This window comes from Solea solea, chromosome 4, assembly GCF_958295425.1.
Source record: "Solea solea chromosome 4, fSolSol10.1, whole genome shotgun sequence".
Taxonomy (NCBI): Eukaryota; Metazoa; Chordata; class Actinopteri; order Pleuronectiformes; family Soleidae; genus Solea; species Solea solea.
Genome location: NC_081137.1, coordinates 19596609 through 19624066, shown reverse-complemented (window position 1 = coordinate 19624066; position 27458 = coordinate 19596609). Strand labels below are relative to the sequence as shown.

General features: G+C 42.6%; 1 protein-coding gene across 2 annotated transcripts in view; it reads right to left on the bottom strand.

Moving 5' to 3' along the window:
* The window catches only part of caln2 (calneuron 2), a 56825-nt gene that overhangs the window by 10129 nt on the left and 19238 nt on the right, over positions 1–27458 (bottom strand). Inside the window, exons 1-4 of one of the 2 annotated variants that reach the window (XM_058628213.1) lie at positions 23768–23778; positions 15730–15854; positions 8829–8972; positions 6599–6711 (exon numbers count right to left, since the gene is read on the bottom strand). In XM_058628213.1, the coding sequence (XP_058484196.1) occupies positions 6599–6711; positions 8829–8972; positions 15730–15847 (375 nt within the window). In that variant the 5' untranslated portion in view covers positions 15848–15854; positions 23768–23778. Of the gene's footprint in view, positions 1–6598; positions 6712–8828; positions 8973–15729; positions 15855–23767; positions 23779–27458 lie in introns of those variants that run through there. The other variant, XM_058628212.1, reaches the window with a different exon arrangement.

The following is a 27458-nucleotide window of genomic DNA, read 5'->3' as shown; positions in this document are numbered from 1 at the left end:
ACAATATTTTTGAATGATTCAATCGATATTTTATATGCAATTATTTTGATTTTGTGGTTCGTTTTTGTTTGCTCAATGCATAAAGTGTTGCTTGCGTCGTGATTGCTTCACATCTATTGACACAAAGCTAAGTGCAAACTGTTGTTACTCCATATTAATAAATGCATCATCACATTTTTCTCCAGCTGTTTGAGGTTTTGTTCACACAATGTTCAACTATATATATATGTATATATATATATATATATGTATATATATATATATATATATATATATATATATATATATGTGTATATATATATGTATATGTGTGTATATATATATAAAAGACATAACTATAATGTAATTTACGTCAAATTAATACAGGGAAACAAATGTATTCGACGACTGCTCTGAGTTGTGCGACCTTGTGTGGCACTCCGGGCCAGACAAACACAAAGTGGCAGCAGCAGTTAGAGGCACCCATGCATCGTGATTTCCCCTCTCCTTGCCACAAATATATCTGCTCTCAGCAGGGAAATGGAAAAAAAAAAAAGGAGAGAAACAACTCCTTAACTCTCCAGCCGCGGGACCGACAGTATGACAGCTCGGGGCAGGAACATTGTACATTCCCCATGTTCCTGTCTGTCTGAGTATGTGCTGGATGGTGGTGTGTGTGTGTGTGTGTGTTTGTATGTATGAGTGTGTGTCTGTGTGTGTGTGTCTACCTGTTACCAACCAACAGAAGGGAATTCTCCTCCTGTCTCTCAAGGACATCCACACAAACACACATAATGGGAAGATAATGACTCGAGAGCTTGCCTTCTATCGCGTTAACTTAAATGTGTGTGTGTGTGTGTGTGTGTGTGTGTGTGTGTGCAGTGACCAGTGACATACTGAAGGAGCCAGGACACATCAATCAGACAAAGAGCTGCCTCCACATGTCCTTCCCATCTAATCCTGCCTGCTCTCGTATAGCTCAGGCTCGTTTCGCCCGTCGACCACCTGCTGTGTCTCCTGACCCTTTTCTAAAACTTCCCCCAAGTGACAGACCAGAAAGTGCCGTTTTCTACACTCTGCGCTTTTACTTTTTCCTCTTTTTCCTCCCATTTCTCTGACAAACTGTCAGAATGTGTCAAGGTGACACGCTCAAGATCAAGTGAAGCATCTGCCTCTCTGTTGGGAAGCCACACTTGTGCCAGAGTACAATAAGAAAAAAAATTAGGGCATGTTAAATTAGGTATACATGCATGAGGATGCAACTTTTAACTGATTTCACTATTTAAAAACATCATCATTTGTCTGTATAACTGTAAAGGCTTGGCTACACTGAGTGTTTCTGGTCACGCTCTGTGAGACTCAAAGACCTTAGCACAGTATTTTCCTCTAACCAGCAGAGTAGCACAGTAAGGAAAATTCTACAAATGAGAAGTTACTGCAGGGGTAAACGGGCATACTGCAGGGAGAACATAAGTCTGGTGCATCAGCTTATGTGTGCATCACAGGAGATGGCAGACGTGGAACTACACCGTTTATACTTAAGCAGCTTGACCCTTTAACACCCGAGCCTCAAAATGTCCTGCTCATTTTAACCATGAAAGTGCCAGAAAAAAGATTTTTGACCATTTTTCCAGGTTAAACTTTGAATATGGGGTAGTTATTAACAACTTACTGCATGTTAAAATAGTGTATTAACAATTTAAAATGAGAGAGAATGAGAGAAAATTTACATTATGACAATATTTACAATAACATTTTGTCTCAATGTGCAAAAACAGGCCAAAACATTTCCAACACTCTCCTCTCTGGCGACAAAGACGCTGATTTGCCGGCTTCCTGCAAAAGCGTGAGTGAAATTACCGTAATAACCACAATGTTGGCTTTCACGTGCAACTTCTCAGCTTTCAGAAAGTGTTGGATATTTTCCGATAGCACAAACTGTTGCATAATTATGGTTATGCAAAATGTGTGTGAACGTGACAACGCCGATATTAAATTAGTTAAATTAATGACCGAACACGCCAGCCTTGTTCCCACCGAAAAACACCTGATGTCATTGGTATTTTCCCACATGTGACCAGAGGCCCACTCGCTCATAATCCATCCCAGTGTGCGCACGGAACACACACGTGTGAAACTGCAGGTGAAAAAGTGTTCTTTTCAAACAAACACTGCAGCTGCTACAGCCCAAGCACAAATGAATAATAGATTGATTCAATCCACAGAAAGGGAATCAGTCGCAGGAGCTGGATGACAACTGCTAAAAATACATTTGGTAAGTCTGAAGAAAAGGACAACGCAACCCGCGACTGGCCCGGTCAGTTTTGACACTCCAGAGTTAAAATAATTGCACCCATGGTGCCGTGCAACGGACGAAACCTTCCACCAAATGGCAGTCATTATGTAACAGACACAGAGACGCGGCGCTCTCTCCTACATTTAGCATTACTGCTCATGAGCGTGAACACTGCAGACTGTCTCAGCAGATGTAGACGGCAGCGATAAGTCTGTCACAGGCCGACTCCTTCATTCTGCTTCCGTCACCTGTCGTCTTCCCGTTTCTGTTTCCGCTGACAGCGATGCTGACAGATGGTCAAGCTTAGGAAAAAACTGGCAGCTGTAACGTATAACTGTGATTAAAAAAACTGTCCAATTGTCTTGTTAACATGTCCAAGTGTCTTGTTAACATGTTTACATGTCCAAGTGTCTTGTTAACATGTTTACATGTCCAGGTGTCACGTTTACATGTTGAAGTGTCACGTTTACATGTCCAAGTGTCTTGCTTACATGTTTACATGTCCACGTGTCTCATAAACATGTCCAAGTGTCTTGTTAACATGTTAACATGTCCAAGTGTCTCGTTAACATGTTTACATGTCCAAGTGTCTCGTTTACATGTCCAAGTGTCTCGGTAACATGTTTACATGTCCAAGTGTCTCGGTAACATGTTTACATGTCCAAGTGTCTCGGTAACATGTTTACATATCCAAGTGTCTCTATAACATGTTTACATGTCCAAGTGTCTCGTTTACATGTCCAAGTGTCTCGGTAACATGTTTACATGTCCAAGTGTCTCAGTAACATGTTTAAATCTCCAAGTGTCTCGTTTACATGTCCAAGTGTCTCTATAACATGTTTACATGTCCAAGTGTCTCGGTAACATGTTTACATGTCCAAGTGTCTCTGTAACATGTTTACATGTCCAAGTGTCTCTATAACATGTTTACATGTCCAAGTGTCTCGGTAACATGTTTACATGTCCAAGTGTCTCTGTAACATGTTTACATGTCCAAGTGTCTCGTTTACATGTCCAAGTGTCTCGGTAACATGTTTACATGTCCAAGTGTCTCGTTTACATGTCCAAGTGTCTCTGTAACAGGTTTACATGTCCAAGTGTCTCGTTTACATGTCCAAGTGTCTCGGTAACATGTTTAAATCTCCAAGTGTCAAGACTCTAGACCTCTTTTTTTTTGCAGTTGTTCAGTCTTGTTCATGTCTTGCAGACTCTGAATATGAGCTGAAAGTTGCTATATATAGGCAGGACATTTTAATTAAAAAAGAAGAGGAAGACCGGGTGTTTCTTTTGTCAAACTTAATTTCCTGAGTGTCAGCAGAAATGCTGTGACTTAAGTAAGGAGCTCTTCAAAAGCTTGATATCTGATTCTCTCCCGGGCTTCACTCCGTCACCGTGGTGAAGTGGAAAATAAACAGATATTTTAGTGTGCACTGGATCAAAGATAGAGAGGCAGAAACAATCTATTCAAAGGGAAATGGAAGTACACCAAAAACAATGCCAACACAAGCGTCCTCAGTGAAGTCAATCATCATACATCTCACTGTGTGTGAGGACATTACCTGAAATGAGTCATTATGGCCCAACCCAATGCATCTCCTCCTCTTCCATCATTCTCTTCTCCACACATTTGTCTCTGCCTCCCTCTGTGAGGTCTGTAACATACACTCACAAACACACACACACACATGCAAAACACTGTCCTTACAGTCCTCACACACACACACACTTCCTCCCACCATTTCACCCCCTCCTCCTCTCCTTCCTTCATATTTTCTTTTGCGCTGTGCTTTGATTTCCCACTTGCTCTCCCCTCTCCTGCCTCTCTCCTTTTCCTCCTTCTCATTTTTCCCCCATCTCTCATTCAATGTTTTGAAATCCTCCTGTTTTTTCTTGGTCTGTCTTTCTCTTTGTGCGAGGTGGACACTTTAAATCACCCACGAGATGCACACTGTCTGCGACCTTCATGAATCAATCTCTTGTACCTCTTCTTTCTTTTCCCCTCCATCTCGTCTCCTTTGTGGTTTTCACTTATATTCCTGTATCTCTATGTGGGGCACACACCCCCACTCCCTCCACCCTCCCTCCCTCTCAACTCCGCCATTCTCCCCCCCCCCTCATATTGTCCACCTTTATTCTTTATTTGACTCTCTCATCTCTTTCAGTCTCGCCACATGGCACACTGGTCCGTCTCGGTCTATCTCTCTGCCATGGAGACAATATGTGCCCCTACAACACCCCCGACACCCCCACAAAAAAATATGTGTTATCTGTGTCACACAAATACAGAAAGGAAACATCTTCTTTCCAGTAATTGCAGTTGTTTTCTGGTGTGTGAACACGATTCGTGGGTATTTCCCTAAACGTATAATGAGAATGTTAGATGAAGACTGCATCTATGTAAATGTGGCCCAGTATGTTTTTATAACTTGGTATAACACACACACACACACACACACACACACACACACACACGCACATGTTTGCATAGCATTCATACTGAGGCGATGCACTGACATAATGCATTCCCTAGCCCAGGGGTGTGCAACTTTCAGTATTAAAAGAGCCATTTTTGTCCCTTATCCACCCAAATAAATGCAATTTGGAGCCGAACAGAAAACTGTTTGACATTTGATTACTGTTTTTACCTCTTTGAAATGGATTTTATATAGTTCATGCTTGAGAAACCCTGCTTAATGCGTACTTCATGTATACAAATGTCTTCATTTAAGTGCGGGGAACGTCTCTCTCGACGTTTCAAACAAGTTTGTCAGGTTCTGGGACATTTTCAATATCGCACTTGACGGAGACATATAGGACGTGACGCGTATTTTAGTGGACGAAATACTATATTAAACCACTTTCTTTTATCCCCTTTAATCCCTGAAAGTGTTCACTTTGAAATAAATAAATGGAATAAAGATAAATATCATTTTTGAGGCGTTGAAGAGCTGCAGGTTGCCGACCCCTGCCCTAACCATCACAACTAAGTGCCTAACACTAACCTTTACCCTGACACTAAAACCAGGTCTTCTCTTCTTGGAAAAGGCCATTTTTAGGGGTGTCAGAATGTGAGGACCAGCCAAAATATCCTGATTTCCTTAGGTATATACATTTTTTTGGTCCTCACAAAGACACCCATACAAGAAAAACACCATATGCTGGTTTTGCATTCTTTGTGTGGACACTCACAGACATAATGCATTGCCGAGCCCCTTACCCAAACCTTACATCACAACTAACTGCCAAAACCTAACCGTAATGAACAGTAATTAATCCTCAAAAAGCTAGTAAAGTTATTTGGACTGGCCAAAGTGTCCTCACAAGGTCAAAATGCCCTCACAGAGATAGGTTTTTTTGACAATTGGTCCACACAGCTGATTTAAGACATGTGTACACACACACACACACACACACACACAGCTATTCATTCATTTGGACAGTCTAAATAGTAACTAAATATTCTAAATATTAACCCTTACCTGTTAATGGCTAACCCTAACATAAAGGGGGACGAGTGGTCCTGACAAGGTGACAGTGTTTATGCCAGAAAGCTCCTAAAAGGGTAAGAAATAAACTCACACACACACACCTATTCATGTCAGTGAGTCACCCTCTAAATGATTCTCCTCTCATTTGATTCAAAGAAAGCAGAGAACAGCTTCCTGAGGACTGTCACCCTGTTCAACCAGCTGTCCTCATATGCAGTGCCCCCCCCCCAACATACACACACACACACACACACACACACATGCTCAAATCTCTGCACTTTTCATTACTGTCTTTCCTACGAGGAACAAAAGACTCTGAGAGCAGCAAATTTTCAATCTGGAACAATTTGAGGAAAACAGAGTAAGCACGTTCAAAAGCATGCAGATGAGGCGCAGCTTTAATCACCACTGAGCTCAGCGTGGACACGTGGAAGCTCAGTCTTTCCCCATACAGTGGTGCATTACTGCAATTCTTTATTACGGAAAAATAAACACAAAATGGAAGGAAACAAAGCAACAGACTTGAATTGAGCAGGTCTCAATTCCTTCTAGGCCCCGAGTTGAAAGAAAAAATAGGCTCAGTTTTTGACAGAGAAAAAAAGAAGGGGGGGGGGGGGGCTGAACATGTAAGTGTGTGCCAGTGCCGAGTCCCTGCAGACAATTTGGATGTGCTTAAAGCAACCAAGGCTTGCTCTCACTGCTGAAATATACAAAGTCAGAAGTGAGGAAGAGCAAGAACGACACGTTGCGAAGGAAGTGATAAACGGTGAAAGCGATGAAGAGTGTGATTGATTTTTTTTTTTGCCAGCTGGAAGGACACGACATTGTGTCTCACCTGCCAGAAGATGTTGTCAATGGTGTTGCCCAGAAATCCTTCTCTGTTGTCGGACGAGAGCAGCTTTGGCCCGAGTATTGTCATAAACTCCTCAAAATCCACCTGGCCGTCCCCTAAAGAGAGAGACAGAGAGAGACAGAGAGAGACAGAGGACGAGACAGACGGGGGTAAAAAGAAGATCATAGGAGACACTCAGAGAGGAAAGGAAGGTTTACAGACTGGAGCTAATGCATTTTATGTGAAAATTCATTTGTCTGCAGAAGCAAACACAGCCACATGGAGACAGATCGACAGATGGATGTGCCCTCATCCATGACAGCCACCCAAGCATCGTGACCACGGAGTCCCCTGTCAAGACAGGTGTGTGTTTATGTGATGATTGTTTCGGGCACATTTAAATTCAAAAGGCTACAACTTGTAAGACTCTGTATTACGCGTCTCTACTGTTGCATGTTGTTAGAGACTACAATTCAACAGACAGTGTCCCGTGGAATTCATATCGAGTGACCATCTACACAACAGGATGTGCTAAAAACGAAAAAACGTTTATTATTACATTTAGAGCATAGATGTAATCTGTATGGTCAGTAGTGAAATTGCCAACATCATATCTAATGTTCGTTTAATTGTTTGCGAGAGTAGGGAGCATATTAAAGGGCATTACCGTGAGTGTTTGTATCCGTGGCGAGAAAACATTTTTGTTTTATGGATCTGCAGAAGTTCCCTGGTGTGGAAACCAAGCAGCAAGGCTCATGATGTTTATTATACATTTTAACAGTTGTGTCTGCCCCTCCAGACTTTTAGAGCACTTTTAATCCATCTTAAAGCTGGTCAGAGCAATCTAAATGTATTTATAGGAAACAGGATGTGTGTAGCATAACGACTGAGTGAGGGGCATTCAATGAGCAAGAAAAACGTCCATTTCATAGAATGAGGACAGAAAAACAATATATTTTCTTTACGAAGAGGAACAAATGCTGTACGCCTAAAGCTTTTTTTTGCTTTTCCATTAGTGATCGTACCTGGTACCTTGTACTTTTTTAGTATCTGTCCTGGCGAGGTTCTAAGCGAGCTGAATGTAGTTCCAGTACTTTTGTCCATAACTTGAAGGACGGTAAGAAGGAGATGTCACAGATCTGCGGGTGATAATTTCTGAAGAACGTAGAATTGAATATCGTGGCATATTCAATTGTTCTAGCGGCCGCCTTCAGAGTTTTATTAACAGTGACACTGATGTGATAGAAAAACAGAGCAAATGACAGCGCTGCTCTGAGACAGTCAGACAGACAGACAGACAGACAGACCGACTGCTCATGAAGGCAAAAGAACAAATGATTTTATCTTCTGGCAGATCAGACGCAGCTGAAAGATTTACTGGATCAGTGGTGATCTTGAGACTTCGATTATGAGCGAGTCCTCAGGGAATTTACAAGCAGGGTTAGAGCTGAAGGAGCAGGAGAGGACAGATTCTCTTTATTGCCGAAGTTTGTTTTTGACAATTGACCAGCCGCTTCTCTTAAATCAGTTTAGAATCATTCTGGGGTAATAGTTTAACCCTTTAACACCGAGCGTATCACAGACGACACGTTTGCACAAGCACTGTTTGCATTACTGTAATTACACAAAGGTTTGTCGGAAGTCGAACAGTCAAAGCCAACATGTGGTTATTATGGTAATTTCACTCGCCCTGTTGCAGGAAGCCGGGGAATCAGCGTCTTTGTTGCCAGAGGGGAAAGAGTCTCTCAAAAAAATCAAACAAATGTTATGTTAAATCTTGTTTTTCGTCATTTTAAATTGTTAATACACTATTTAAACGTGCAGTAAATTGTAAATAACTGCCAGATATTGAAGGTTTTTCTGGAAAAATGGGCAAACACACTTACTCACAGGACATTTTCCCTTTTATGGTTAAAATAAGCAAAAACGACAGACATTTTGAGGCTTAGGTGTTAAAGGCTTAAAGAGAACTGACCAAAAAATATATATTATGGCTCAAATAAATTCCCAAAAAGAATAGATTCTTGTGTTTTTGGCATCAAATTAAACTTTTGTGAAAAGAAAAACGCTTACACATTTTCTGATATAGACACAACAGCTGTACAGAAACATAGCACATCTCTTAATGTTCAGCATTAAACAGCCACACACTTGTCCTCATATGGATCGGATGTTTTTTCACACGTGTTCTCAGTGCATGCACCCGAGTGTGTGTCCGTGTGTAGTGCCTCACCGTCCATGTCCAGTCTCTGCATGATAATGGCCAGCTCCACTTCACTTGGCATGTAACCGAGGGAGCGCATGGCCATGCCCAGCTCCTGTTTGGAGATGAAACCATTCCCGTCGCGATCCAAAACACGGAAAGCCTCGCGGATCTCTGCACGACAAAACACACATGATGTGAGTGCACATGTTTTATTTTTCATCCTCGCTCATTTCATTCTTCTCATTTGTATTTGACATAATCAGACACTTCTTTCGTCTACTCAGAAATAGAGCAGATAAAAATATCAGTTCATTTTTATTTTTTTTATGACCATTAGAAACCCAAGGCTGGGACTTAATTGTCTGATTTGTCCTGTATATTTGTGCTTAAGTGGTGCACTTCCCATTTTAATAAATTCTTGTATAATTGTATTAATTTATGTTTCATTCATATTTCAGATGCTGGGACCGGCTCATTATATTTGGTAAGTTATTCAGAAAATTCTTTTAATACTCACTGTAAGTGCAATAAATCTGCCTCGTAATTATGATTGGTTGTTTGTTTAAATTTCTGACACCATGTTTAATCCTTGTGTTTTATGCGATGTCTGCTATAATTGAATTGTAAATAGTGCTTATTACACTGCTGGCACTCGTTTTTAAGCAAAAACACCAGCAGCAGTATGTTTGTTTCTTGAAGTTAAAATGACGTGTTCTCACATTTTTCTTTTTGTGGTTGTGTGAATAATGGTTGTATTCCCGGGATTACTGTTCCCCAGGAGCAAAGGCAGGAGATGTAATAATAGTGTCAGAAAAACCTCTTATGGGGGAAGTTGAGGTTGGTGATTTTTTACGACATGTTTTTTCGCCCCCTCTTCTTATGTTCAGCATTCAATCATCACCACAATCACTCTCCTCCGACCCTGCAGCAACAACACTCAATATTTTTTAATATCAACAGCTAATTAATATTTAAGAGGTCGCTTGTCATGGTTTCACCACCTGACCGCGCAGGTCGCTTCATCCATAAAGGGTTTGACCTCGTCATTCAAAAGCCCACAGCTTCACTGCTTTGTCTTACACTAATTGTAATGTTTTCAGCTGCAAAAACGACTCTGGAAAAACCCACAGGCTTCGTGCTTCGAGCAACAAACAAAATATGCAGCTTTAGAAGCCAAAGGGACACGTATTCCTCAGCAGGTGGTTAGAGAAAACATACATGAATGCAGCGTTGATCCAAATCGGTTGTGTAAATGTGTAAAATCTCTGATGTCTCCTGTGTCAACAGGTCTGTTGCTCAACTACCAAGTGGCCAAGAATTAAATTACCCATACGTATGCTATCAAATGTGCGGATCAACAAATTTGGTGCAGCAGAGGAGGACACAACTGAGGAGGCAGCGTATGATCCTCTGTGGCAACCCCCCTAAATGGAGGAGCCGAAAGTAGAAGAAGATTAGGGTTCCATATAAGCCTATTACATGTATTTTATGCTTCACAAAGGTCCACCATTTTGTGGCATTATGTTTCTACGGCAGCCCGGAATGGACAAACCAGCCAGAGCGTGCATTTTACATTTTGAGGCAGAAGGTTACGGTACAAACTAAGAAGAATGACGTCCTTACTGGTATGTATAAACCACATCATGTGATGTGTCCCATCTAATTGTTACACAATGGAACTAGGACCTGGTCAGTGTGGTGAAGACACAGCGGTAGCAGTAGGTTTCTGTTACGGGAGATTTTTGATTATCGGGTGAGATGACCATAGATGGAACCTCTGGAGTCAGTGAAGACATTACATGTCATTGAAGACAGCTCGGATCCAAGGAGAACTGAACAGTAAGACATCATCACATCATCTGTAGTTAATAAGCCTTGAGATCGTGTATCTGGTCCAGATGCCTGCCGCCTTTGTATCTGGTGAGGGAACCTTGAAAGGCAACTAATTTGTGTCTTATCCTAAGTTATGGCTGTTTATATTGAACTCCGGGCCTGGTAATAAGAATATGTGCGTAATTAAACTTAAAGTTGGCTGAAGATTAAAATGTTCTCTCCCAGTTTCCACAGATAACAACCCTGAGAAAAGTGTAGTGAAAGCAAAGGCTTAAGGGGGATCAATATCACTGCGGGTATCTTCTTTTTTCTATTACACTTTGCAAACAGTTTAAACGCTCTAATATAAATAGTATCTATTTCAGCTTTAATGCAGACTAACCATGCAGCTTCAGCGTGCCATATACACACACACTGGTCTGAATTATGGGATTCATTTGGAGCTGATGTTGTTTTGACAATAGGGACATTATAGTAGGTCAAATACTCACAATATTGGAAGGCAAATGACAAACAACCAACCTGCTGTCTAGGTTTCAGATTGCTGTTGATTTTTAACAAGCTGTAACCACAAACCGCTATTTCGGTCTCGCGTCTTTGTCCTCGTAAAACGCAATCTTCAAATGTAAACAGCGGGCGTTCAGATGGTGTCGGGGAGATGGACTAATCCGTGAGATGAGATTAATGATTAACAGATTTCAGCAGGTCTGTTGATGTTGCTCGAAGGTGCTTTCCCCCCCCCCGGTGCAGATAACAAACTTCCCCATTAAATGGAAGTGCTACAGCCTTCCTGTCAGGCAAATCAAGGTGAGGGTGAACTCCCACAGTGCCTCTCTCTCTCCCTCGTTCCCCCTCTTGCCCTCTCCTTGTTTGTACTACATCTTTATTTACTTATGGCACCTTACAAACCCCGAGGACCTCATCCCAATCTCTCCGTGCAGCACAATCACCACCAGCATTGCCAGGAGCATTTCCGACTCTCTCCTCCCACACAAAAGGCTTCCTCCTAACTTGAAATTGGCATCTCTTTGTGCAATAGAATCACTCAAACCTCCGAGAACCATAAAAACTACTCAATCACTGCTTAATTACCTGTCAGTCAATCTGCACTGAGGCGCAAATTGATGAAGGTGGAGTTTTGGGTTGGAGGTGATTGAATGTACTGACTCGACAGCCAGAGACAGACAGTCTTTATTTGACATCTTTGCACATGTAATTGTTGCAATTTTTCTGTGGACTTTTACACTTCGGGGGATGAGAGACACGGCGCTTTGGCTGGGATTCAACTGAAACAAAACCAAAAGAAGAGTAATAGCCTACTAAATGGTGGAATTCAAATCACAATTTCCCAAAGACTTATCATTTCCCTTACTAAAACAATGAATTTTACATGACGTTCTACTCTCCCTTTCCCTTGCTCCCTCTTTTTTTTCCCTCTCAGGCTCGTCATTAATATTCTCGTCCAGACAAGCTGCTCCTTCCCTGCTCGGTGTAATAAGTCCGTGTCTGATCTGCCTTCCACGCTTGACTCTGCCCTGTAAGTTGAGTTGTGAGAGCCACTTGTGACCTGGTTCATGAGCCATGTGCAGAAATATGGGTGAGATCGCAAACGATTTAACAATAAAATAAAATTTGAGGTTAAGGCAACTTTATTAAGCCTTGTGGGGAAATTCATCCTCTGCATTTTACCCATCTTCAACTCACAACCTTCCGGGAACTAACAGCAGTGGGCAGCACCCAGGGACCAAAGGGTTAACCAATTATCATTACCCAGTGATTAATTAATAATTAATAAACAACTAATATGCTCGTCTGAGAATGAACGGATCTTTGGGCTAGGGAGCATGAGGGAAATGAGTGCACAACTCTCCGTGGACAGGAAAGTCAGGATCCGTGTTTAGGGACCTTAAAGATTAGTTACTGGTTATTTAATCATTAATGATTAGTTAACCTTTTTGAGTATACTTTATTGTGAAGCATCACGGAATTTGATTAACATAAATCCAGATACTGTCAATAAGATAAATCATAATCCAATCCAATTTATTTGTAAAGCACATTTAAAAAATAGCAGTTGACCAAAGTGCTGCTTAAAATAATAAATAATAAAGATAACTTAACAGATGTAAAAACAATCAAACTAAAGAAGCAGAGTTGTCTGTTACGATCTGGAAATATGATGAAGGCTGAGCTGATGAGTGAATTGGGTGCAGGTGGGCTCCCGCCGCAGGTGAGCTGATTGCATGCGGGAGGTGGAAGCATGAGAAGAAGGAGGAGGAGGCAAGGCGGGGCAAGTCGCTAGTAACTAGTTTGGGTGCGACGCGTGTAAAACAAAGTCACAGCAGTTTCATGCAGCCGTGCTGTGATGACCCCGCCCTGTGCCGTGGCGAGTTAAATCGTGCCGGGACCGTGTAGTGGAAAAGCAGCAAAAGTGTGGTCTAATAAACTGGGGCTGGTGCTCCTGGATCCACATCTGCTACAGCCACACCCACCAGCTCACAGCACTGGAGCAGAAAACACCAGGACCTGATGAAGTTCTCATCACTCCAATCTAAGCCCTTAAAAATCCCCCATGACTGATAACCGTAAAGCTGAGCGAGCACCAAACCACGGCCGTCCCTTCTCATTCATGGAATAAAGCGAGAATAAGAGGCGACTGGATTGCAGGTGAGTGTGTGGCCTTGCAAAAACAAAGTGAAACGTATTTGTATGCAGCTCAGCTGTAAAGAGTACATTTTCAATAGGGTATGAATGATCTGGTTGCTGATTTATTACTGTGCTAAGCTCCCCTCTCTCTCTGTGTGTGTGTGCCCTTTGCTGTGTGAGACTTTTATTACAAAGTCAGCCCCATGGGACTGTACATGTTCGCACAGTGACTGATGAAACATCCTCTAAGAGAAGAGGGTAGCGGCAGTCCAACACTGGGGTGATTAACTAGCCGTCGTTCTCCGCTAACAGATGATCTAAGAAGAACCTTCAGCATCTGAAGTGGGATTAGGAGTTCTCAAACGCTGACAGCAAACACTGTGGAGATTTTTTTTCCCCCCACGTCTATTCCATCAATTGCGTTGGATACGTGGCCGACCGTATCTCGATTATGACTCATCCTTGGATCCGGAGTCTTGGAGTCCAGACTCAATTTATGTAATAGCTTTACATGTATAGTTCAAGCTACTTTAACCTTCATGCTGCCCTTGCCGAAACACAAACAAGTGGACAAAACACTGATGAGATGCTTCAGTCAGTCAGTCAGTCAGAGAAGCTGCTCTGCATTCAGTCGACTGCAGCAAAACGTTTCTGAAGAACTGGGTTGCGTTGTGCACGAGGGACAGTGGATTAAAAGATTTATGCTACAAAGTATTTCATAGCAAAGCCCGTTCAAGGAAACTACAATAGCCCACACGTATAAACACGACACAGAGCCTCAATCGGAAACACACTCTGTGACTTGTTTCTTTCACGCTAAAGCAACCGTCCATCCATCCATCCTCGACTGCTGTATCCTCCGCATGAGGGTCGCAGGGGGAGCTGTGCCAATCTCAGCTGACACAAGGCAAAAGGCGGAGTACACCCTGGACAGATCGCCAGTCCATCACAGGGGCCACATATATAGAGACAAATAACAATCCACTCTCAAACTCACACCTACAGTCAATTCAGAGTGTCCAGTTTGCCTTTTCCCCATATTGCATGTTTTTGGACTGTGGGAGAGAACATGCAATCTCCATGCAGAAAGGACCCGGGTCTTCTTCCTGCAAAGGCAACCTTTGTGGCCCACTAAAGCAACCAGTATCAAAAATATATGAACTGGCAATAATGCAGTAGTCTTTGTTTGACATTATGTCATAGGACACTGGACGTAAAAAGATCTCGATGTAAAAAGCCAACATTGTTTGTTCATTTATTCTTTTAGCCCTGGTCATGTTTTATGATAATTCTTTCATGGTTATGATGAATTATTCATTTGATAATATTAGTGACAAGCTTATTGAGTAGTAATACTAAAAAGTAAGTCCACTGGTAATAAAGTGAAGACAAACCGTTTCTTGTGGTGTGTGTACTGTCGCTCATAAACTCCTTCTCCTGATATCACTGCCTGTTTGGTGTTCGTGAACAGAAACAACGTTTCCACGCTATGTCCTTCATCTGAAAATGGTGCTCTGTCAAGCAAAACTATCAGACCCGTGGGAGCGTTTGTGTGCACACTGGCAACGCACGGACGGGAGGGGTCAATAAGCATTTGTCCCTTAAAAAATTGCTGAAGTACTGGGGTTTTTGGAGCAGTAGAATTAACTTCTAAGACTTTTTGTGGAAACGTATTTGTGCCTTCATTCATACTCCAACCTGTTTGCAGCTGTTTCACTTTACTTTCCAAAACAAATGACTTCCTGTGTGCAGGAAGGAAAGTCACCCAGTGACACAGGATCTAAAAACTGCTAAAAACCAGAACAGAATTGTGTGGAATCATTAGGCAACGATTTAAATGCAACAGTCAGCTTAATTTTTGTCAGGTGGGAGGAAGGTGACGGAAGGTCACGATTATTACGAGGGTTAGGGCTACATTAAAGATTAAAGTGATTACCTTTAAGCCAAGTATAGGCCAGTGCAGCAAACTTTAACAATTGTGTTCCATAATTTACAAGGAAACACATGGAAGCGCTCTTGTTGCTTCCCTTTTTGGACATACAGTATTTATTATGTTCCAAGCTCACATTAGCAGAATGAGAGTGGCACCCATGTTGTAATAAGGCTGCAATTTTCTTGTAACAACACTGCTGCTGCTGCTATGTCATAATGAATCAATGTAAAAGGGTGATGGTATAGGAAAAGACAGGAAAAAAAGGCATCAATCTGCAGACAAATGATGCATTTTAAAATAATCTACATTGAGTACAGAGCTGGGTGGCATACATTTCAATGTAAAATAGTTTAATACATTGGTGTCTCGATACCCTCAGTCCAGTAAATTTTATTTCTCTCGGGCACTGATGGATTGATTTCATTTCCAAATAACCATAACGACTAGATGGAAAAACGTCAAAACTCGAGATAACTGAAGAATTATTGCGAACAACCCCTGCGCCCCATCACTCACCTCCCAGCTCCTCTGTGGAGATGCTGGTGAGCTGGAAGGATTCCCTGTCCTCTGTCAGGGAGTTGCTCAGGTAGTTGTCTGGATAGAGCAGGCCCGCCCTCACATGGTGGAATGGCATCTTCTCCCTGCAGAGCACGCACACACACACAAACATTTAAATCCATACTGTTTTACTTAACTTAAAAAGACGTACTCATTCTGAAACCGTTCAATGTAAACCCACTGGCGGTGCTTACGGCGAAATATCCAGGTTGAATTTAGTGGATTGGATTCACTGTTGGCTCACATTCAGACAGACTTTTATTCTATTAATATCATCAGCATTTCCACGACCAATAATAACTCATAAATAACAGAGTGTATATTCTCAATGTCAGTGACTGCGTAGTAGCCGGCATGATGCTCACAGTGAAGTTCAAGTGTGGATGGACTCTCAGGGCAGCTGCTAAAAATATGCTTCTCTTTCAGATGTGGGAGAGACCTTGTGTGTCTACGCCTAGTTAGATTTGACGGAGCGGCAGTATGTGACGCTCTTGGAATAAGAAGATGAGAAAAATTGGAGTATGAACATAGACATTTATAATAATATGATGTTGCCTTCTGGTTTAAAAAAGTGAATCAAAAATGGTTTGAATGGCAGTTTTTGGGACCATTTCCATGTCAGGTCGTCTTCAATAATATCAATTTTGTAACTTGATGTTCCCATTTAGAGGAAAACATGATAAAGCACCATGTGACGGACAGTTGGTATCATCCAATAGGAGCGAGGCTGCAGGTGACATCTGTGAATTTCCACTTTTTTAACTCCATTTATTTTTATACATCTATGGGTTTGAAGGATACTTTTTCCAGTGATAATGTGAATTCAAATACCAGCTACGGCGGCGCAGTCATGAACCCTTTTTAGAAACACATGCTCCTGTGGAGAGAACATTGTTCCTTCTACTCGGCAACAATACTCATTTTCTGTGAGAAGCCATTCTCTCCCTGTGACTGAATCACGGCGACAAATTATGTAATCACATTATAATTCAGTCGAGTCACGGAAAATATTTCACTGCTATTGTTCTGGGTAAATACTATTACTGTTATTATCTGGTGATCATTCTCTCACTGCCTTTCTCTGGCCTGCTCTTTGTTCAGGACCCTACAAAGGAGACGTACTGAAGTCCTGTCACTTAATCTCTTTTCTTACCAAACCCCACCACCGCCCCACATAACCCTCCGCCGGATCTACTGACTTCCCGTCTCACCAGACGACACCCGACTACCATCCGACACCTCACCGTGAGATCTCCGGGCCTGACAAGGCATCAATCAGCCACATCTCCCGCTGTCATATGATCGGAGTGAATCTCCCCTTTGATTCAGGAGAGCTGTCGCTCTGAGGGCTTTCGTGGTGTAAGGATTTTGTCACTTTGGCAATATGCTTCATGTAATATTCTCGTCAGCGGGTGCAGAGTGGAGTGAACTGAACTTAAGTGAGGAAGACAGAGACGGATGGGGAGGGAGGAGAAGACAGACATCCCAAGGGGGATTTTGTGAGCAGGTCGTTGCCAAGTGAATGGATGGAGATAGAAGTGGGGGGATGTCACTGGTGGACACAAGACATGGTAAACAAAACACAACTCTCCTCTCCTCTCCAGATTTAAATCCTTTATGTATCTACAGGAATCGGGGTATTTAGGGAGAAAAGGGACACAGACTGAGCTTAGAGATAAAGACAGTGTCAAAAGTGGAAGAGCTGTGGGACAGCTGTGCCGGTCTGCTCTGGCGAACTGTAGAGGACAGTGGGTCTGACAGTGTCTGTGCGCATAAGACAAGAGACAGACAGCAAGCAGTAAGTGTGAAGAAAGGTGTGTGTGTGTGTGTGTGTGTGTGCGCAGAGAGGTGTATACAGGCCCAGTGTGTGTGTGTGTGTGAGCTCTGAGAAAATGTATTCTGCGGTCCATCTGTTCCAGGTTCTGCTCTTGTCCCACCTGCACGTTGAAGGCACTCGAGTGACCGCAGAAAAATGCCTCTGATATAAAGTAATGTCTCAACCAACTCGTTCTCTCACACACACACACACACAAATGGCACTTTTCCACTACATAGAACCGCCCCGCCTCACCTCGCCTCGCCTCACCTCGCTGGTTGGTTTTCCATGACAATATAGTACCTCCTCAACGTGGGCGGAGTCATCACGGCATGGCTGCAAGAAACTGCACAAATTCGCTGCTATTTCAGCTGGTATCCGTGTATGTTTCTGTTTAACCGTCATCCGTGTTCTCTACTTCTGTTACACTACATTATCTCTTTAGGTCACAATCTCCCTTTAAGCTGCAATGTAGAGCATTTTAACATCAAAAGAAATACTACCACATTCATTTCTGAGATTTAATTAAGTTAGGATTTCATTAAACGAGCAAGTTGAGGCCATAACTGTATTATAATATACTGGCAGCCCCTTCCACTGCATTTAACCTTATGTGGCATCCGGGTTTGTTTTACAACATGCAATCGCACAGATGTCCTTTTTCACATTGGCAGATAAAAATCACGTAATAAAACAAAGGGCAGAACATGTCAAAAGAAAAGTCTTGGGTCACCATATGGGACAGGAAACGACAGAGTCTATATGAAATGCGAGCACCCACGCAAGAGTTGTTGGTGGAAATAATGTGGAAATAAATAGTACTTTAATTGGTTAAATGACAATATTTTGTTACACCTGTGTGTGAGATAGTCGAGCTGCTTTGAAACCTCCGTTCTCCCACAGCTCAGTGGTGTCACAGAAGAGGAAACTGTGTGTGACAAATTCAAATTATTTCTCTAAATCCAACAACTGAAATGTAGCGACAGCAGCAAACCTCCACCCAAGGCTGCTCAGTTTAAATCCAATCTCATATCTCACAAAAACAAAAATGCCTGAAATTCAATACATTTATGAATCACCATCAAATATCCATGTCTTCTTTGGGCCGTAACCTTCATCCCAAAGAAAATTTAATCAAAACCATGCTTTACTTTCTGGGTGATGCTTCCCACAGACTAAATATGGTCGGAAATTATAACCTTGTTAGTGGCGGTAAACATTCACATACTCTACATTACACCCACTACACACCTATGTTTGACCAGCTGAGCCAAGAAAAGGGACCAGTTTTTTTTTTATATGAACAGCCAAAAACAAGAGAACGATGAAGTACGAGTGTTTAAAAATAAATACAATCTTTTCACCTCAAGTGTGACCATCTAAAGCAGCGACAAACACTTTTGGTTCTCAGTGTGGTTAAATAACATTCTCCAGTGCCTTGGATAACTGAATCTATAAAGACACTATGGATTATTTATGCGTGTTGTTTCCTTGTGTGAATGTGTCCATATGCATCAGATTCATTTAGACGGGAATTATTAACCCCTTTAAAACCGGAGCGTATCGCTGACGACACATTTGCTTTACTGTAGTTATGCAACGTTTTGTGCTATCCTGAAAAATTCTAACAGTTTGTGAGAGCAGAGAGGTTGCACGTCAAAGCCAACGTGTGGTTATTACTGTAATTTCACTCGCGCTGTTTCAGGAAGCCGGAGAATCAGTATCTTTGTCGCCACCTGTACAGAGTTTCCATTTTTTTGGCCTGGTTTTTTTGCACATTGAGAGACAGAGAAACATTGAGAGACTCAAAAAATGTTATTGTAAATAAGTTTTAAACTACAATTTCAAAATGAACACATAAAACCTGTTGTTCGTGGACAACTGCAGTGTTTTTCTTCATTTTAAATTGTTAAAACTGTATTTTAACATGCAGTAAATTGTAAATAACTGTTGCATATTGGAAGTTATTCTGGGAAAAAAAATGGCCAAAAGCACTTAGTTACATGTTAAAATAAGCAAATTAAAACTTACCATTTTGAGGGTTAGGTCTTAAAGGATTAAATCACTGTGCATGTTTATATTCTGAGTAGCAGGCATGTAAATAACTTATATGAAATATGGAGGTATATGAGGTGTTTTATGGTGGAGAATCAGATTAGTTGAAGATGCATAAAAAGATGCTTCAATTCTTCAACTCGTCACATGAAGCAGGATCCTGTGATGAATTAATCAGTGAACAAATTAATCAGACATATGATATGGAATTAATATAAGAATGTATTTTAACAGCCCATCTGCTCTCACACTTGTTCCCATTACAGAAACACCCACTCACTCATGGCAAAAAAAAAAAAAAAAAACAGCACACATTCATACACATGAAATCCAGTCACTTGCTGGTTTTTCCCCTCTTCTTCTCTTCTATATTTCTCTCCAATGTATTTTTGGATTGTGGTCTCTCTGCCATTGTTACAGAGATGGATACGGGAGCTGACAAGGACAAGCTTCAGAAGGGAAACCTCGACCTAACAAGTGTCATCCCTTTCGCCGAAGAGAGGAAGAAGGGTGGCAGAAAAGAAAGACCGACGAACGTGGTGTGATGGTGTGTCAGGGCTGTGAAGGGGGATGAAAGCAGCAAATGAAAGTGGGCTGACTGACAGTGTTTGAACTGTGGGGTCACCTGCACCCCAGGGAGCCCAGTTTCAAGTCTGCAGCACAGTGATCAGAGACAATTTAACCTTAGAAAGGAGGGAAACGGCGAAGATGAAGAGAACACAGGCAACAAGGAGAGAGGAGAATCATGTTTTTGTTTTTTTTCCTCACGTTGCTCCGTCCCCATGGAGGAAAAATGCATTAACAGAATGACAGGGAAAAAGCTGAAGGGTCACAATGACATATTTTTTTGAAAACAGCACATGCACAACTGCCATGCAAAAGCAGAATCAAGCCCTATCAAGCTAGATCACACAAACAGGTGGATTAAACGTCATCCATGGACTCTCTGATATATGCGTGACATTCGTGAGTTGGCCAAACAGTCATCAAAATAAATCAAATCATTTTCCCCCCTTTCTACTGCGAGCCACTAAAACATCAGACATCTTCTCCAGTTTGGAGATGAAGCCCGCCTGCCAAGAACCATAGCTCACAGTTGATCAGCTGAATTATAGTTGGACGCAGGCAAACGGCAACGCTCCAATGATTTGTCATCACACAAAGCCAAAAACAAAACGTTATTGTTCACATACAAAACATGTGTTACTCTCAATGGGAAGTCATCAAAATATGTTAAAAACTATCACGTTTTACTGCCTCTGCTCAGTGTCCTGTTGAAGTCACCTTGGACAAAGACGGGCAGCTGTCCCCCCCCCAGCTGCGATATCTGCTGTTTCTGAGGCACTGGTCTCCGTAGACTGTCCATAGAAGTGGCCACAGCACCATGTCAGCTTTTGCAACTGGAAATTCACAGACATCATCAGCAGCAACCAGGACACCAGCTGTCAATCGTACTAGTGTCCACTCATATTATGTGCCATCGGTTTTCCTCTAAATAACATCATTTGTGAGTGTGTCCTATTGAGGAAGACTGGAAACTAGCTACTGAGACCTTTAACTCCTCAGGAGAATGTTTAGTGACGTTATAAATCACTAAACTCTTTTAGCACCCAGCACAGTTACTGTTACTATTAACTGATACATCTGCCCTGGCTTGACTTTTCAGAGGAAGACAACAACCATTTTTTAATATAGTCTACTGTATATGGCCATGGTTCTCAAACAGTGGCACACGAAACACCAGTGGTACGTAAGCTTCCTCTGCTCATGTTCGACTGAAGTGTGTCATAAATGAACCAAAAAACAAAACAAAACTAATAAATTCGATCCACGAATTGTCAACAGTGACCTCACCAAGTCTAGGACAAGTTCGTTCAAATACCATTTGAGCAAAATCGCCGCAAAAGTGAACGTTCAACCGAAGATGGCGGCCTTCATGTTGGGTTTAGATCATGGTCATGATATCATTTTTTCTTCATCCCAACCTTCTACACACGTGTACCAATTTCCGTGCAGCACACTCGTTTGCCCCTCCCACAGCCAATGTTTGACGCACATTCACCAAACCACTTTCAGACATAAATTTCATGAGGTACGATGCGGATCTGTGAGTTTTGGGGTATGGGAAGGCCCTCAAAAATGCAGTTCATTTGTAGGAATAATAGGAATAAGAATAAGAAATAATTCCTTCAGTTTTAACCTTATCTCTCACTCCATCTTAATTTAATTTGGCTATACCAGTGTCTGAAGTACATGTGAGGAAGAGGAGGAGGATGATGAGAGCAAAATGATCTTATTGAGAATCAATCTGCCTCCTGAAATGTCCCTAGCTGACTTTGCTCGGCCTTTTTACACCACTGTATTTTAACGCAGGTGATAATGGTGTTACTTCTCAGGCGTTACTTGGTATAAAAAGTTTGAGAACCACTGGTCTATGGTGCGGTCATCCATCAGTGAAGGCACTGCACCTCTATTCTGCTGCTGCATATTATTGATTTGTCAACTGTAAAAACGGCCTCTGTTGTATAGGTCATCCAGGGTCGTCCAATAAGCCCTCGTGGCCTATCTGGATCCAACAACCAGCTGAGGATTTGGTTAATTGGACACTGGTCCAATTAACCAAATCCCCAAGCTGCATGTTTTTGGAGTGTGGGAGGAAGGCGGAGAACCTGGAGAGAACTGCCCTCGGTCAAACCCAGGTTCTCCATTCTCCACTGTGTGGACCACTGCACGAGGGATGACCCAGGAATTTGAAAGCTCTGCCAAAATTTAAGCAGAATATAGTTTCCACTGATGCCAATCAGAGCCATTCATTTGATTGGGGAGTGAATGCCTGCTAATTATTTTCCCACTGGTCAAAAACCAGTTTGAGCATGGGATTAACGTGTTTTAACCACTGGGAATAGGATAGGAAGTGTCATGCTGCAACTTAAACTCCCTGTCCCATAGTGACTTTATTTATTTATTTTAATTGCAGACAATTTGTCATTTTACACTGTTTTTTTGTATCATTTTGAATTGAGATTACTGCATATGTTGTTTATATTATAAGGTTAAGTGAACCTATACAAGATGACAATATCGTTTCCCGCTGGATTGACCTTCATCATCTGTGGTGACATTATGGCTTCTTCATCCAAAACAGGATGAGCAGCTTAACTGCTACAGCTGTATTCCTCCAATTCAAAAAGAATGAATTTTAAAAAGAATAGGTTTATACCGTTTATCTGGTACTTATCTGGCACCACCTGGTCATAAAAAGAGTTGCCACGCTGCGCACATCTGCAGTGTGAAGGGAGCGCAGGTGGACTCAAAAGCATGCTCCAAATAATCATGTCACCCTCGCTGCAGTGAAGGAACCACACGAGAATAAAAAAAGAAAAAAACAACTTATGCGCGCTACCTCTCTTATACCCCCCAAAATGCTCGCGCGCATACACACATACATACAAAACCCAGTATCAACGCACTTACACCATCCACAGGAGAGTCTTCTCCAGGGCATCAGATGATGAATGTGGTGACAGAGAGATTTGACCACCATGACTATAACTACGGACTTGGAGAGCGTTTGAAATGGACACTGCTGCAGCCACAGAGCACATCCATCACAGCCTGAGTGGACATGCTGCTGTTGAAGCCGCGGAGAACAAAACTGTGACAGTTTGCGTGTTGATGCAATTATACAGTAATTACATGTATGGGAGCGCGTGTGATCGCGGACCTGTAATCACCCAATCACACCGAGCGAACCCACACTGCGCGCACTGACGCGCGCCGCGCACTGCACGAGCAAACTGGAACGAGATTTTCAGGAGCAGTTGAAACAGTCGATTGGAAACTAAATGGAGAGAAACGTACGGGCTCCACTGTGTTGTCAGCCATTAAGACAACACTCACCACCATCATCATCATCATCATCATCACCCACACACACGTCTGTGTACACGCATGAGCGCACGCGCTCGCGTGGACCAACACATTTCGCACAGATTACAACAGGTGCGGCGGATCTGCGACCGCATCCGCGGCCACCGACGTAGCGGTGGTCGCATGCGGTAATCACCCCCGTCACCTTTCGCACGCCACCCCAGCTGGTGACACGCTAATAAAGTGCACACGTACCTGCCCGTGAAAACGACTGCTTTCCCCCGCTGTGAGATTTAGCCCGCTCGGTTGTGGAGCGGCGTTGGCGGAGATGCTGCTGCTTCTACTGCTCTGAATTGCCAAGACGTGTTTAGTCTGTTTGCATCCGTCCTGCGCTCTTGAGGAGTCCGTCCGACAGCCAAAGATGGACTCATTCAGTCCCTGTGTTGGACTTGTCTCAGGGATTCACCAGTATGTCATGCGCTCAACACTTTTTTTGACAGTTATTTAAAGAGAATATCAACTGGTTATGCTGTGAGGAGGAGGAGGAGGAGGAGGAGGGAGGAGGTGGTGGTGGTGGTGGTGTTGCTGCTGCTGACAAGGAGATTCTGTCCTTTTTAGATGAAGTCCAGATCCACATGTATGGCCTCCCATCCGTTTTCTACGTCTCACTTCTTCTCATCGCCATATCTTGAGAAGTGGGGGGGTGTTGTTGGGATGAAGCAGCAGAGAAGTGAAGAGCGCCTGCTGATCCTCATCCAGACGCCACCCTACCGCCCACGGGTCTGGGTCTTAAAAGAGCTGCTGCTGTTGCTGCTGCTGTTGCCGCTGCTGCCGCCTCTTATGACAGTGGGACGCGGGGATTTAAATCTTACCGAATCCAGACGGACAAAGAGAGGACGATTTCCCGGTGAGAGCTGAGAACGCAGATCGGCCCTCACAAGCGGCGAGGTGGACGCACGGACGGTGAGGTGGCCAGGGATCTCCTGACCACTGACAGTTGACAGTCGCCGACAGAGTTTAACCTATTTATTGGTCCAGTCCAGCAAAGGGGGGGCCACATGTGGAGCAGCAGAGGTGCGACTGTGGAGACTGTGTAGGTGAGCGCGGAGCATGCGATGTTCAGTTTGAGCTGCCCTCCTTCTCGCAGGAGTGAGTGAGTGAGTGAGTAAGTGAGAGAGAGAGACGGAGAGGGAGGGAGAGAGAGAGGGAGACAGAGCGAGAGAGAGAGGTTCAAGTAACTTAGGTGTCAAGGTTTCAGTGGATCACTGAAGCCACGCTCTCTGTCCCTTGGACATGTGAAGGTGTGTGTGTGTGTGTGTTCATTGAGCTCTTCTTCGCAGCTTTCTTAGTCATTGATGACCGATTATGGTGCTTAGGAAATGACATCAGCCGCAACACTTAAATGATGCAGAGTCTAATTCCCCCCCCCCTTCCTCTTTCCCTCCAATCTTTCCAATCCTCTTCATAGACAAACATCTCAAGATTCAAGCTTGAAACTCTACGCCTGTTGTCCTCTCCAGTCTCCATCACTGTCTGCATTTTCTTCCTCTGCTCCTGATTAGAACAAATCACCACCACACTATATCCAATTTACATTTCCTACATAACCCGTGGTGTGAAGCTTCGTTTTCCTTCCACCAGGGACCGCAGCAGCAGTAGCAGTCGTTTGTTTGCCTGAGTATCAAAGTAAAAAACGTGTCTCTTGTGCTGCTTTTGCCCATTAAAAGTAAAAGTGGTTTGCAGCAACGTATATAGACCCATTTAACTGTTTCCCTGCACTACATCTAGGAGGTGTAGCAGTGAGATGGGGCCACAGTCACAGAGAGGGAGGTGTCAGTGTAAAGTAAAGGCTTGAATTATTCATCCAGGTGCTCACAGACAGACTCTGTGTATAACCAGGGATTTTGAGCAGGTTTTCTTTATGTTCATGGGGGAAAATTAGACCAATCCTAGTTACAAGGCCATTAAACCTGCCCTTTAATCCTCACACAAATCATCTGTGGTGCTGATTTTCATTGAGCGCTGTCCATGGTACTGAAGGGCTTTCTTCAGCAGGGGAAAGGGGACAAAGATAAGGTAAAGTGATGGTGCCTCATGTCAGCATTTGCGGACAACTTAACCTGCATGGCAATGATTTGATTTGCCAGCCAATCATAATTTCATAATCAGGTATTCATTTTTTTTTTTTATGTAAATTAAATGAAAGTGGAATATGGTCTGGTGTAATATGTGGTCAGTTAACATCTTACAGTGAGTTGGGTACAATTTTATCATGTGTTTGTGATATTTATAGGTGCTATATGTAAGACATTTAATGTGTTAAGACAATATGACAATGGCCAAGATTAAGAAAACATGTTAAACTGAAAATACTGGCTTCACTGATAGCGATGGTGTAGCCAGTATATTCTCAAAATACATTTTCATAGCTGGCCTGTAAACTCTGTTCACACACCCAATAACAAAGCCAATACAATACAATAAAACACAGGGTGTCAGCAGAGCGTGCAGGGAGCAGATAGCTGATAAGCATCAGAAATACTGAACCTAAAAGCCTCGGTATCCCTCTGAAAAATGTCTTTACCAAAGGAGAAGAAATATTAGCGCCTGCACTGGAGATAGGTTTAAATAAAAGGAGAGGAAATAGCATCAGACATGCAAGTGTGGACAATTCTCTCCTGGACAGGGAAGCAACATGGGAAACTTCAACTAAGATTAGCCAACACACTCTTTTTCTCTTTGTTGGTGGATATATATATATTATTTTGTATTGTAATGTTGTTATCGTCACCTTCTCGCCTCCACTCATGTGATAATTCTCCAGACACATTTAATCTCCACCTGCTGCTCACAAGTGAAAATTAACCAAGCAGTAAAAATTAAAACAGATAAAACAGCCATGTTCGTGGACGTGTATATGTGCATGAACACAGTGCAAGTGCAGCGTATTATTTCCGTATTTTGTCAAATCTGGCAACCCACTTGAACCGCGCTCATGCAGTGGCTCAAGGTGACTGTTGTAGACATTTTAAATGTATCACCTTTAAACTGCAGACAAAACATTAGCAGATAATAGGAAGGGGAAAAAAAATCACAGCCTCATCGAAATATAATAGAATATCTGCAGCCTGTCCTTAAAGAACCCTCTTCTCCACTGAGTCAAAGAAACTGACTCTTTTTCGTGTCCTGATTCACCGTGTTGCAGTACGCTGCTGAATGACTAATACACATGGATTATACATTCACAATTGAAACCTGCCAAGTGACCTGGGAGTATTGGCAAATTGACAAAAGCTCAGTCTTCACAAATATGAAGAGAGGAGTCAAGGGGGGAGAGTGTAAATCATGACACAGAGCCACAGGGACACGTTAATAGAGGGAGTCATGTAACAGTCAAAAGTGGCCTGTGCTGGGTTTTTTTCCGACAAAGCTTCCTGTGTCTTACCATCTCTGTTTGTGTACTTCCATCTGAGTTTTAAACACTAAATCACTGAGACAGGCTGGACTTTCTTTATAAGTGGAGTTGTTGATTGGAAAGTTTGCAGAGAAACATAAGAGAATGGCACACAACGGAAGCTCGCCGGGACTCCCAAGAACTCAGATCAAGTCAAATAAATAAAATAACAGACTGAAGCAGCTCAGTGACAAGTGGAAAAAGAGAGAGTCTCTGCTGAAGTCACCGTGGAGCAGTATTTCAATGTTCACGTATGGCAGTTTAGTTCCTCCATGATGGCGAAAGTTAATCGTGTGTGTGTGTGTGTTTTGACAGCCCCCCCTTCGCTGTGGAGCATTTATCAAAATGAAAGGCTTATCTCGAAGGTTGCCAAAGTTTGTGGTTGTAGCCGATGATAAAATTCAAATTGGTGATACGACTGTTTTTATACTGCAACACAAATCTGTAGAGGACACTGTCCTCTGCTGTTTCTATTCAAATAATTATTATATG